Source organism: Diabrotica undecimpunctata, chromosome 2 (genome assembly GCF_040954645.1).
Source record: "Diabrotica undecimpunctata isolate CICGRU chromosome 2, icDiaUnde3, whole genome shotgun sequence".
In the NCBI taxonomy this organism is placed as follows: Eukaryota; Metazoa; Arthropoda; class Insecta; order Coleoptera; family Chrysomelidae; genus Diabrotica; species Diabrotica undecimpunctata.
Genome location: NC_092804.1, coordinates 2180896 through 2194591, shown reverse-complemented (window position 1 = coordinate 2194591; position 13696 = coordinate 2180896). Strand labels below are relative to the sequence as shown.

General features: G+C 33.8%; 2 protein-coding genes across 6 annotated transcripts in view; one reads left to right on the top strand and one right to left on the bottom strand.

Annotated features, from left to right (window-relative positions):
• Nucleotides 1–2288, bottom strand: part of Atg18a (Autophagy-related 18a) — a 34869-nt gene extending 32581 nt beyond the window's left edge. Inside the window, exon 1 of one of the 5 annotated variants that reach the window (XM_072522044.1) lies at nucleotides 1958–2288. In XM_072522044.1, the coding sequence (XP_072378145.1) occupies nucleotides 1958–2028 (71 nt within the window). In that variant the 5' untranslated portion in view covers nucleotides 2029–2288. The remainder of the gene's footprint in view (nucleotides 1–1957) is intronic. The other 4 variants (XM_072522045.1, XM_072522047.1, XM_072522048.1 and 1 more) reach the window with 4 other exon arrangements.
• A 398-nt stretch (nucleotides 2289–2686) lies between these two features.
• Nucleotides 2687–13251, top strand: Dis3l2 (Dis3 like 3'-5' exoribonuclease 2). Its single transcript, XM_072522043.1, has 7 exons — nucleotides 2687–3807; nucleotides 5145–5604; nucleotides 5743–6228; nucleotides 6342–6608; nucleotides 6997–7194; nucleotides 8793–9028; nucleotides 12614–13251. The coding sequence occupies exons 1-7, from the start codon at nucleotides 2884–2886 to the stop codon at nucleotides 12923–12925; spliced, it is 2883 nt and encodes a 960-aa protein (XP_072378144.1). The 5' UTR covers nucleotides 2687–2883; the 3' UTR covers nucleotides 12926–13251.
• Nucleotides 13252–13696: the final 445 nt, after the last annotated feature.

Genomic DNA, 13696 nt, shown 5'->3' with positions numbered 1-13696 from the left:
CGATGAAAATGAAAGTCCAAGTAATACAACTAGAGAATTCCACTAGTGAATCAATACCAGATGAGACAGAAAATTTACCTGTTTAGAACTGAATCATGTACCTGATGATAATCATGACCAGATTGGAAAATTCAGATTTTCAATCTAGCAGTAAATCAGATTTAAAAATAAACCTAGATATTTGCAAGATTTTGATCAAAAATAGGTCGGGTGAATGTAGTATAATTTAGTGTTCTTAATGTGACAGTTGTCAGTATTCAAATAATTGTTTTGTCATTCTAATGTCAACTTGTATATGAATAAAAGCCTAATTATGTAAAAAGTTATTTTACTATATTACAGAAATTAAATAGGGAATTCACTCTCAGAAAACATAAAGGCCTAAAACAGTTGTTGAATCTCACCAATGCTTTATAAAATATACTGTGAACAGGCATTAAAGATATGAAAAAGGAAATATGAAGGAATGGGCATTTCATTAAACAGCAATAAAATCCCATATACATTGTACTTCGCAGATGATCAGAGAGTGATAACACAGGACCATAATCATCTGAAATATATGACAAGGAAACTCATAGAAGAATACAGTAAATGGGGGTAGATGTCAACGTAACTGAAAAAGAAACTATGAGCATAAGAAGAATGCAATAGGATTTAATATTATAAATGGGGAACACATCAGGCCTTATGAAAACTATAAATATCTAGGCCCAAATATTACGAATTATATCACAATATACCATATAATATAATACAGAAACATACAGGGTGGGAAAGCAATATCAATACTAAATGGAATCCTCTATAACTTATGACAGTGGAGTCTGGCAAATACAACCTAGAACAGAACCCCTGGAAAATGGACTTTTGGCAAAGATCAGTACTGTCAGTTAGTTGTTTGAGTTTTTTTTATTTCAATCCACTTCAAATGAGAGAAATGGCTCAAAAGAGGGTTGCTAAAATAAGTTCTTTTGCACTTTGATATAATACAAGTATCGAGCAAGTTTTTATTTAATATACATTATCATTACATACATTAAGTACAACAAAATCAATTGTTTTATCTTTACTATTAAAAAGGTAATATTTATTATAAAATTCCAAAATTTTTTCTTTTAAAACATTAAATAAGCTTATTAATACTACTTATATTTTTTATATTTTATACAAAGTTTTTTCAGTGTACTTAAAACATATTTAATAATTTTTATCTACAGTAGTTTTTAAATATACTCATAAACAACACATTTTTATCAACAGTATTAAAAAAACTGTTCAAAAAATCACAGCAATCTCTAGTTATTAATTACATCCAAGGTTAGTCACATTAATATCAACCAAATGCTTAAGACAACAAAAATTAGTGCCACATAGGCATTTTAAATATTTAAATATAACAATTTCAAAAAATTTTAAACAAATAATTAATATTTTCCATCAAAAATATCTTTAAAAAAATAGTGGAATTTAGGGAAGTTATAAAGTGACCCCATCGCCAAATAAAGATACAATATCATGAAAATTAAAAATATTATTGCTCAATGCACGTAATCTATAATAAAAAAACAATTTTTACTCCGATAAAAGCATTCTTACAAGTACTATTTAAAAACAAAACTTCTTGTTTTGTCTGTGATGTGATATCCTTTACAATTTTAAAATTAAAATATTCAAATTTTCTGCCTTCTAAATTTTCACTCAGGGTCATTTAGACCAGCTAACAACGTACAAGTATTTTACAACTAAAATTGTTGTAAAGGTCAAACTGAAAAATACATTCGTTTTTGTAAAAAACGTATGAGGATTGATTGCAAAATGACGCACCTATTTTCACGCAAAAACGCAAATTAAATGCTTGAGCGTAAAAAGAAAACCCATAGGTACATTTGTCAAACATAAATAACATTTTCGACCACCCGTCAAAACATTTAAGAATAATATTAACGAAACTTACGTGCTATCCTGGTTGAAGTTTACAAAATAATTTTTGGATCCATTTGAGTCAGAAGAACCTGTGCTATTCATGAGTCCGAAGAAGGAAAACACTTTTGTGGAAACTGCGTGGAATACGACGAAAATATTATTCTCAAAATCTGTACACGTCCAAGTACCAAAACGTTTTCAAAACAATTTTATACTCGCACAAAGACTGACCTTGCAATTACTAAACACAAACAACTACCATAATGTATTGAACAGCTGATGTAATGATTCCTCTGCGCACGCCACAATTTAATAACAACCTTAATTTTTGTTCCGTGATGGTTTTCCTACACCACTAGGAGCTGTCAAATCATGCGCAAAATTTCATTTGTGAAGAATTGCGCATTCATTTTAAATAATTATTATTGCACCTCCTTGAACAGATTTTTACAATTTAAAGTCACTTTTAAGGATCTTAATTGTTCCATGGATTACCAATAGGATGGCCTGCTTAATATAAATGAATTTTAGTTTTTAATATTTTCTTGACATCATTACATTAATGCATAGTTACATGAACCCTCAACATCAAATTTATTTAAAACAATTTATGTCATGACGAGGTTTTAATTTCCAACAATTTAATACGAACCGTGGTTTTATGTTGCAATATTTTACAAATTTGATTCCTGTAGAATGAAATAAAATCCGGAAGTGTCAAAATGATTGTCAAACTGACACAAGTCACATGTAAAAGGTTATGTTTGTTTGTGACATTTACTTGACATTTATAATCATTATTGTTGTGCACCAATTATGATATAGAGATATAGATAACCATAACCATAGATCATCATCATTATAATGATCTATTGTCGCGGGAAGTACATGTAAAACTATTATTGGGTGTATAAATTTTTAGTGTATTTTTCTTGCAAACGTAAAGATTTTGTGATAATGTCAAACCGTGTTTCCCAGTGTACAGATTTTCTTCAACAATTATCTATATCTACAGATGTAAATAAAAGCAATACTGTGGTGCATATGGTTAACAATTCATCCAACAATCCAGTCAGAGCAAATGTGCATGTACAGCATGTTACCTCAAATCATCAACGAGATAGAGAGTTGCAAACCCCTAAGAAGGTCAGAAGAAAACCAAGATATAGGAATAGACATAAACAGAAAGACGACGAAGAAGATATTTCTAGGCACTCAGTGTCTTCAAATTGTAGTCGTTCATCATCATCAAATTTTAGAGATTTATTATTTTCTCCAAGTACCAGTGCTGGGAAATCTACTAACAGTCCTAGACAACGAATACCATCAGCTAGTACTAACCCAGCAACCATTGAAGATACAACACCAGTAACATTCTCCATTCAAGCTGTTAGGACTAACACAAACAGTAAAATTATCAGGCAACGTAATATTGAAGATAAATTTATCAATTTGAGGTCTTTCATTGACAGCAGATCATCCTCCTGTTTGTTTGTTACAAAGCTTTTTAAAAAATCAGGACAAAAGACAAATAAAATTAAATGCTGCAAATATGCCAAGAAAGAATCTAGAAGAGAAAGAAAGAAAAAAGAACAAGAAAGGGAACAGGCAACATTCAGTGAATATATGGACCAAAATGATATTGATGAAGGTTTGGCAAATGGTACTTTGGTGAAAGGTTTTATTAGGATCAACCCTAAAAATTGCAGAGAATCATACGTTAATAATGACGATTCTAGTATTGCAGATTATTGCATAACATCTATCACTGATAGAAATAGAGCACTAGAGGGTGACCAGGTGGTGTTACAGCTTATACCTAAAAAAGAAGGAGATTCTTCTAACCAAAATCTAGCCAAGGTGGTTTCAGTACTACAAAAGGTTTGTATGTTTTAAACTAGAGCAATTTTTTGGCAGAATTAATCCATCACAGACTTTTATAAAAATCATTTTGATATACTAATTTGTTTTAAATATCTACCATCTTAGTACACTTTGGATATATTGATTAATCAATGAAATCCATTGTTATGAGCAGACAGAAGGATATAATGAGAGAGATAGAGTGGAACAGTTGGATGTCATTGAGCAACAAAGAGGAAGAGAGAGAGAGAGAGAGAGAGAGAGAGAGAGAGAGAGAGAGAGAAGAGAGAGAGAGACAGACAGCATAAGGGTGAATCCAATCTCATTTTGAAATATGTTAATGGTATGCAAAAGTTAATACGAAAAAACTAAACATATCTACCAGGTTCAAAGCCCCCTCAGTCGAGACTTCAAAAGTGCTGGTGTATTTTCAGAATGTCAGAGGGTTATGTACAAAACATCTGCTACTGTTTGAAAATACTTCTTACTCACAATATGATATTTTAGTTTTTAATGAAACATGGTTAACAGATGACATAAAGAGTCCCAAACTGCAAATGTTTGACTACAACATATATAGAAGAGATAGATCCTCAGAAACAAGTACATTCCAAAGAGGTGGAAGAGTGCTTATAGCTGTCCGGAAAACCATAAAAAGTGTTCATTTGTCAGCGACTCAAAATATCGAACATCTCTTTGTCAAGATTGAGATTGGCCACACCGACAAGTTTATCTTTGCAACTGCCTACTTTCCACCATGCAATATCATTGGGAAGTATGTTGAATTTGCAGAAAATGTAGATAATCTAGCTGAAAAGTATTCAGAATATAAGTTAAGTATACTGGGAGATTTTAATCTTCCCAATTGTCGGTGGTACATTGATAGATTGTCTTCTGTGGCTACCCCATTACCAAGAACCCGGTCTACTGCAAAACTAGCTTTATTACCCCAATACTAAAGCTGTCAGTTGGTCTGTGTCGTTTTAACTGACAAGAACCACATATTCAAGTCAAGCAAAGAAACATGTTGCTCTTTAAGTATTAAATTTTTATCCAATATCATTGACCTGGAGTCACATTAGAATTTAAATTTGGAACAATGTAAAACCATGTATTGATGTCACAGCTACTACACAGCAATTTTAGTGTTTTAGCTTTAATTACAAAAGAAGACACTGAGGATGATCTAATCTAGATCGAAAACGTCACGTTATGCTCCTGTATAAATTTTGACGACACTTTTTAAAAAAGTTTTAATTATATCTTTTATACCTAAATACAAAAAATGTGAAGTGTTTTACTTCTGTATAAGTGTTTTAAACGATGGTATACAGCCAACTACTTTTATTTTTTAGATTCATCCAAGAACGTGTGTAGGTTTTCTAAAATGGATTGACAATGAAGAAGGCACTTTTGCCCTGTTCGCTCCTAGAGACAAAAGGTTTCCTCCCATGAGGATTTCAGAACTGTATTTACCAACAGGTTTTAAAGACAAGCCAAAAAAGTTTGAAAATATCTTATTTGTAGGAAAGTTATTAGACTGGGATATTCCCAGTTATGCTAAAGGTATTCTAATTGAGAAATTGGGAGAATCTGGTAATCTCCAAATTGAATCTTTGTCAATTTTGAAAGAGAATAATTTAGATATAACACCCTTTAGTGACGAGATCGTTAATAGTTTGCCAGATCTTAAAGTTATTCCTGAGAAAGAGTTTGAATATCGGGAGGATTTAAGGAAAAAATGTATATTCACAATAGATCCTGAGTCTGCAAGGGATTTAGATGATGCTCTCTCAGTAGAAAGTTTGCCAAATGGTAAGTATTATATAATAATATTTATTGCACTCTTTGTATCACTTCATATTTATAATTGTTTTTTTTATTTATAATTTTACACATCACTTAATGACTCAGAACAACCTGCGGATTTCACATATTCTTGAAATTTTTTAGGTAACCTAGAAATAGGAGTCCATATATCAGATGCAGCTTTTTACCTACAAGAAGGCACAGAACTGGACCAAATAGTTAGCCAGAAAGCAACTACAATTTACCTGGTAGATAAAGCTTACCATATGCTTCCCATTGAACTTTGTTTAGCTTGTTCCCTCTTGCCTGGTGACGATAAGTTGTCATTTTCTGTATTTTGGGAAATGACCCAAAATGGGGACATTGTAAATACAAGATTTACAAGAAGTATACTTAATTCTTGTGTTAAGTTGGCTTATGAGCATGCTCAGTCGGTTATAGAAAACCCAGATAAGGAGTTTGGTGTCGAGGACTTTCCTCAAATTTACAATGGATTTGAACCTAAAGATTTAGTGAATACTATCAATATTTTGCAAGGTATAGCTGTAAAATTAAGGGAGAAACGGATAAAGAATGGTGCCTTACGAATTGATAATGTGAAATTAATGTTTTCACTTCATCCTGTATCAGGTGAGAGATCATTTTATTATTTTTGTAGTAAGAATATTAAGGGCTACTTAATATAACTTTCCTGTATAAATATACAAGCCCAAGTTTATAAATTCTACTATGAACTGTTTTAGGTGAGCCCGTAAGTTATTCCATTTATGAAAACAAGGAATCGCATCGTTTGATAGAAGAATTTATGCTTTTGGCGAATATATCAGTAGCACAAAAGATCTATGATGATTTTCCAGAAATAGCATTCTTGCGGTGCCATGAACCGCCCAAAGTTACCATGTTAACTGCTCTTCAAGACAAATTGGCCCTGTATGGCATGCATTTGGACATATCTTCTTCTGGAGCCATAGCCACGTCACTCAAGAAGTATATTACTGATGATTTTATAGGTAAGTCCCTCTTAATTATGAACTTTAGCCGATATATTCTACTTCTACTAAATAGATCCATCAATAGACTTTAAGTATGAAGATCTTCTGTGAGCTAATTTTGATATATTTGATTTTCCACTTTTTTACCATTTCTCAACTAGAAATACAGATTTGGAACCTCAACAGATAAATATACAACAACTACATCTTGCAAGAATGCAAAATTGGTCTACCCATTGTATTGAGAAAGTCATTGCTGCATTCTTTAGCCAGTGTTAATTATATCATTTTAGTTTACCAATAATTTCTTTCGGTATTAACTTTTTAATTAAGTAAAAGTACTATAGAGGACAGTAACGTGATGATAATTTAACTATGCATTGTTAATCTATGTCATTTCTTCTAGGTCAAGCTAGAGCGGTAGCTCTCAACCACTTTACTTCAAAAGCAATGATAAGGGCGCAATATTTCTGTGCGAGTGTTAAAGACGGCGCCGAAGAATTTAAACATTATGCTCTCAGTACTCCTATATACACTCACTTCACTTCTCCGATTAGAAGATATGCAGATATTATGGTCCATCGACTGTTGGCTGCCAGTTTAGGTGAGTCATAATCGTAGCCATATAAAAAACATAATTATTTGGAAAAATATCAACAGGTCACTATCTAATTAATCTTTGTTCGATATTATCGAAACAACTTCTTTTGATTTGTGTTTAGTAGGTTTATATTCAAAGATAAGACAATGCAGTGGTACCTGGATATACGAGCGCCCTAATATACGAGTGTTTTGAGATACGAGCCGCGGAGCGAGCGTTATTTTGCTTTGAGATGAGAGCAAGATTTGAGATACGAGGAATCGGTTTTTATTTAAATTCATGCCTAATATTTGACTACTTCTAATTTGCTTTGTAAATAAAAAATAGTTTTACTGGTAATAGATCTTTATATAAGATCTATTATCTTGATAAGTTGGATTCGCGTTTTGTGCTTTTTGTACATTACAATATTACATTTATTTATACAACCATGGGTTCGAAGAAGAAGATGATTGAAATAAAACCTAATAAAATAGTCTATTGAACTAAAACGTGAAATAATTGAAAAACATGAGCAAGGTGTACGAGTAACTGACTTGGCGAGGATGTACGGGCGTACCACATCAATGATATGCACTGTAATTAAACCTCCTGAAGGAGGTGATAAATGGTATAATGCCAGCTAAGGCCGTTACAATAATTTCTAAGCTCCGGACTTCTCTCCATGAAAAGATGGAGAAACTACTAATGATGTGAGTGATAGAGAAGCAGCTTCAATGAGTAACCTTAACACAAAGCATCATATGTGAGAAGGCACGAGCGATTTACATCATGTATGTATTTTTTTGTTACTTATAAATAAATGTTTTTTCTTTTAAATACATTTTTCTTATTTAAAAACACTTAACAAAAACAACTAACGTGTTTTTTTGGTGACTGAAACGGATTAATGACATTTTAGTTAATTTCAATGGGGAAAATTGCTTTGGACATACGAGCAAGATTACCGAACGAATTACACTCGTATGTCGAGGTACCTCTGTAATTTGGTTTGTGTGTTTCGAAAAATATGTAAAAATATATATTTTAATAGTTTGTTTTCAAATACATTCTGGACATGTGCCAACGCTGCTAGGCCTACTACAACTAATTATACATCGTAATTGTGTTGTCCCTGCGTTAATAGAATTAGTTTGAAAGTATCATTCGCGCCATGTAAATTGGTCTTCTGTATTTTTTCCCTCATAGTGTCACTTACGTAGCATTTTACAATATTCACGAATTATACAGATAAGCCAATTTCTGTTAGCTTTCTAATCAGTTCATGATGCCAGACTTAATCGAAAGCCTTTTGGACATCGAAATTTGTTGCTAATGTGATGTTTTTATCATTTATGGATTACGAGAGAAGAGCGATTAGGTCAAACAATACATTTGAAGTTGAATAACTAGGTTGGAATCCACATTGATGTTTAGGAATGATATTATGCGTGCCAAAGAAGTCTGTTAGTTTTTCTTTAAGAATATAAACCACTCTGCAGTGGCCTATGTATAGCTGGTCATTCGGGTCATCGATCACTGTCTCGTATTTCTTTGTATTGTTTATGCTAAAACATAGCATAACATCATTATCGAATCTAATTAATGTTACTTGTGTCCAGGTTACACAAATCCACCTAAATGGGACGTAAAATACGTGGAGGCCATCGCTACCAACTGCAATCTCCAAAAATACCAAGCCAAAAAAGCGGGCGACGCAAGTATAGACCTGTATCTGGCGCACTACATAGAAAATGGTCGACCCTGCAAAGAAGATTGCGTCGTCGTCGACGTCCGGGAAGATAAAATCGATGTGGTCGTGCTAAAAACTGGAACTGTTCTAAGGATATATGCAAATGTGAGTATATAACTAACAAATCTCTAATAACTTAGTAAGCATTAAAAATTTCTTTGATATTTTGTAAAATAGATGATGATATTGTGTAAGCTCCAATGGTTTAAAATTGTGTGTTTAGGAAACTTTATTAATGTCTTCAAGCTTGTTTTTGTCATTATTTGACTGATGTACGTGTTAGGTTATTTCTTACGAAGGTGTTTTGCATACTATAGTTCTTTTCTCAGCCTTTTTTCAAGTGCCCAATTTCTTTACTAGATAGCGAAAAAACAAATGCATGTCCTTGTAGGATGAAGCGTGATAACAATCACTTGTATCTAACAAATGTCATAAACATATTTGTAAAAATCATTGTATCGAAACAAATACTTGTAATAGAGGTGAGGATAAGCAACTTGTTTGATGATTTGTTTATATTCGCCAATTAACTTCTGATTTGAATTTTTTTAAGATATATTTGAACATTTCTAAATTAAAATTCTTTTTCTTCAAACGTCAAATAATGATGAGATTACTTATCTAACTTGATCCTGTCAAAGTTTGATGTCTCCGCTGCCAGCAGTTTTTTCCCATTTCTTTACGGCGGAGGGAAAAATGTTGTCATGGCAACAATATGAAACATGTCACAAAGCAACAATACAAATGTCATTAACAACAATTAAAGATCATTTTTATTTATAGTAATATTAAAAGTACAATTAGTTAATGAGGCATTTTCAAAATTGAAACCGTGCAAAAATGTTCCCGACTCTTGATACGCATTGGTAATAATTGTTGATGATACTGGTGGTCGAGAACAACTTTCCGCAATCATTCCCGATGTTGGCGAATCATGAGGGTTTAACATTTTTTGAGCATTATCGTTCTTATCGGACTTGGAGGGCCCCAAACGTGCTACTGCATCATTAGCCGCGGACTCAATTTCGTTTAGGTTTTCCATTTTCGCACCAAATTTGCCCTTGCGGTTGCACCAACAATAAGCTGTCTTTAATAATTGCAAACAACTGTCAAAAAACTGTAACCAGGGAGACGCAAATCCCACCGACGACTTAATTATTTTAATTTCTAACATCTAGACGACTTTGATAGTTGTCACAGTTAATTTCGAGTAAAAATAGCGTATGAATTGTACTATTTATGGTTGAAAATTGCTACGTTTGAAGAAAAAATAGTATACTTTATTCGGCAAAGAAGCGACTTTTCTTGACTTGCCCTCTATTACGCGCCTCACTTCGTTCGGCGCGTAATATCGGGCGCGTCAAGAAAAGTCATGCTTCTCCGCCTCATAAAGTAATATACTATTATTTTCGACAAAATAATTTGTTTTTTTGTTTAAAACTTTTTATCTGAATTATTGTCTGAGTCGTTGTTAGAGAATAGTATTTCGCAATATTGTTTCCATACCTCTGCGATACCGTCTGGGCTTGTTATGGTATTCCCACTATTATCTGTGATGATCTGTGTCTGCGGTTTGAATTCTCTCGGTAGATACTTGACTTTTGAGAAAAGTTCTCGGGATTCTTGGCGGTCAGCATGTTCCTCTAGTTGTACAAATATGTTTTTAATATAATTATTTTTGTCCCTTCTGCACAAGTGTTTTATAGTTGTATTTATGGTGCATATCTCTATTTCTTTTTGTTTTGAATTTGTCTTTTTCGTGAAGTTTTCGTCTTTCTTCTACAAGATTGAGAGTCTCTTCAGTCATCCAATGTTTTTTCCTAGCTGTTTTGTCTTTGGGATTAGTATTGTTGATGGCTTCAGTGATCCATTTCTTTGTGTATTCCCACGTTTTGTCAGGTTAGGTTAGGTTAGGTTTGGGTATTCCCACGTTTTGTCAGGGTCTCCGGTAGTCCCTTGTAGGTCAGCTTCTGCTAATGCTTCTCTAAACTTTTCCGGGGGTTTTGGAATCAATTTTTGTCTTTTATTTTTGATTGTTTACTGTGTAACTTAATGCAAAATTTTGCTTGTAATATTTTCTGGTTGGAACCACAGTCTGCAGCTGGTTTTGTTTTCACGTTGATTATTGAGCTCCTCCATCGTTTAGTGACAAGAATATAATCTATTTGATTCTTGTATCATCCTCCAGGCGAAGACCATGTTGATAATCTCCGCGGATGATGTTTAAACATTATGTTTACTATACTAAGATCCATATCGATGGCAAATTGAAGGAGCCGTTTATCTCGTTAATTTCGCTCGTCTAAGTTATGCTCGCCTATCGGTCCTTTCAAATGGTCGTCTATTTTAGCTTTTCCTATTTTTACATTCCAATCTCCTATTATCATCATTGGTTCCTTTTTGGGAAAGTTAGAGATGTTTTCATGTATCAGGTGGTATGTTTCTTCTACTGTATCTTCTGCCGCTTCTGATGTTGGCATATCATCATCAGTTGGCGCTACAGCCCTTCCTGAGCCTTGGCCTGCTTCAAAACATTCTTCCATCCTTCCCTATCGAGTGTCTGTCTTCTCCAGCCCCTCACTCCAATCTCCCTCAGATCTTCCTGTATGTTGGCATATATACCTGTAAAATATGCATTTTGGCTGGTTTAGCGTTTAGAGATATTTTGAATATTCGATCATTTACTGCTACGCCTTTTTGTCGTGATTTTTTAGCTTCTTACACGAAAACTTTGTAGTGAGTGGCCTCCCAATGTCCTTGGCCTTCCCAGTGTGTCTCAGATATCCCACAGATATGTATCTTCTCCGTGATCAGTTCATTTTCTAATATATACAATTTACCTGGCTGTAGCAGCCCCCTAACATTCCATGTTGCGATGCGGTTTTTTTTACATAATGTTAAGTTTGATCTTCCAGTATCCCACTTCGCAGATACTGCCTGGTCGTTCACAGTCATCTGCCCGATCGCCCATTTCACACTATTCGACTCGCAGTCGATATGGCGAGATAAATGCAGAGCACAGAATTTTCTTGCTTAGTCGTCATTTCATAACGCTCTCTGGGAAGATAATCAGGTGGTTTCCCGCTGCCTGCCTGATCGCAGTCTCACAGCCGCCGGTTGAACTAAGATGTAGTCACCTGTGAGTAATTTACACTAGACCTGTATGGATCATACAGCCCCAGTGCAATAATGACATAGCTGCTGCCCTATGTCATGCCCTCAGTTGATCCACGGCTACTTATTTGGTTGGACCTTATTCGCACCTGTTCTGAATATATACAGGAACATTCCCTATCAGCCATTGGGTCGCGCCGTGTTAGGGTTGAGGACTTTCCCGCCCAGTCCGTCTTCCGTGAAGTGCTGAAAAGTCCCTCAAAGCACCAGTAGGTCAAAATAAATAGAATATGTTAATTACATAACAAGTGCTCATTTGGCTAATACAATCTTGATAGCTGTCATATTTGTGTCAAATTAATAATTTGACGTACGTCACAACTGAAAGAAGGTTCTGAGAAGAACTATACAATCTTTTGGCAATTGCCAAATTTGTCTTAAATTGCACCCAATAATAATTCTAAAAAAGGCTCTAAGGAGAATGATATCGTCACACATTCAAATGCTTTAGTATGATCAACGAATCATAGATATACTTCTTGTTGCAAGTTTCTTTAATAAAATACATATTTTCAGGCTTGCCCAGGAACTATATGGACCTATGAGGAAAAGAAGCTGATCATTCATTTCCAAAAGTTCAACAATTTCGAAGCGGTTACCGTTCCCATTGACGTTTTTTCCATAGTGAAGATCACTATGCGAAGAAAAGATTCATACCATTTACAGGGTCGTTTACTAAGGCCTCAGTCAGCCGGATCGCCTGAGAAACATAAAACGCCAAGATATTTGCAGAGGCCTAAAAAACCAAAAAGCGAGACGCCCAGAAGTGCTAGGTCGAAGGAAGAAAAAAGTAGGAAGAAGGAAGGAAAGAAGAAGAGTAAAGAGTAGAAAAGTTACGTGGCTGTATATATACTTATCTACATGATTTTTTTGAAAGAGTGAGTTATATATTTGTTTCTTCATTGCCGATGTATATACAATATTTGTTATTTGACGCCAAGTTGTACTCTAATTTGAAGATTTTTAAATATTGTGTACATAAATTATGCAAATACTATACTAAATCGTAATTCAATATAATTTGCAGCAGCTACTTTCTTATAAATTTGTGCTGACGTAAAAGTTTTGCTTGATTTCTCCCGTTACTGCGCATCTACTACTACTTTTTTAGGAAACAATTTAAAATATGCAATAATAAATAGTTTAAGAAAAGATTCTTCTGTTGATTTTTACTATATTGAAAAATATTTTATTCCTTCATTATTACAGACAAAAAAACCAATAGGTAAGCAATAAGATAACATTTTTCACTGAATTGCGCCAAATATAGGCAACTTATATTACTGGATGTCTTACACTACTTTGCTTTATATACAACAAATTTAAATATGCGATAATAAATAATCAGTTTAATAAATGTACATGCCCCAACCGAAGACGTAGTAGAGACCATCTACGACAAATGCCCCAGAAACGACATCAAGATCAGAATTGGAGATCCAGTCCACCCAATTAGTCCTTACATTGGAAAATTCGGTGCTCATAATATCACCAATGATAATGGAAATTAAATAATATCACCAATAATAAAATAATAGGATTTGCAGCTTCCAAGGACATGGTTGTTAGAAGTACCTACTTCCCCCACAAGAATATCCA

What these genes read in the sequence shown, in the direction of transcription:
- Dis3l2 (XM_072522043.1), top strand. Translation starts at nt 2,884, where the DNA reads ATGTCAAACCGTGTTTCCCAGTGTACAGATTTTCTTCAACAATTATCT. An exon ending in AGTAGAAAGTTTGCCAAATG is followed by an intron (nt 5,605 to 5,742) that starts GTAAGTATTATA and finishes GAAATTTTTTAG; the next exon opens with GTAACCTAGAAATAGGAGTC. An exon ending in ACTGTTGGCTGCCAGTTTAG is followed by an intron (nt 7,195 to 8,792) that starts GTGAGTCATAAT and finishes ACTTGTGTCCAG; the next exon opens with GTTACACAAATCCACCTAAA.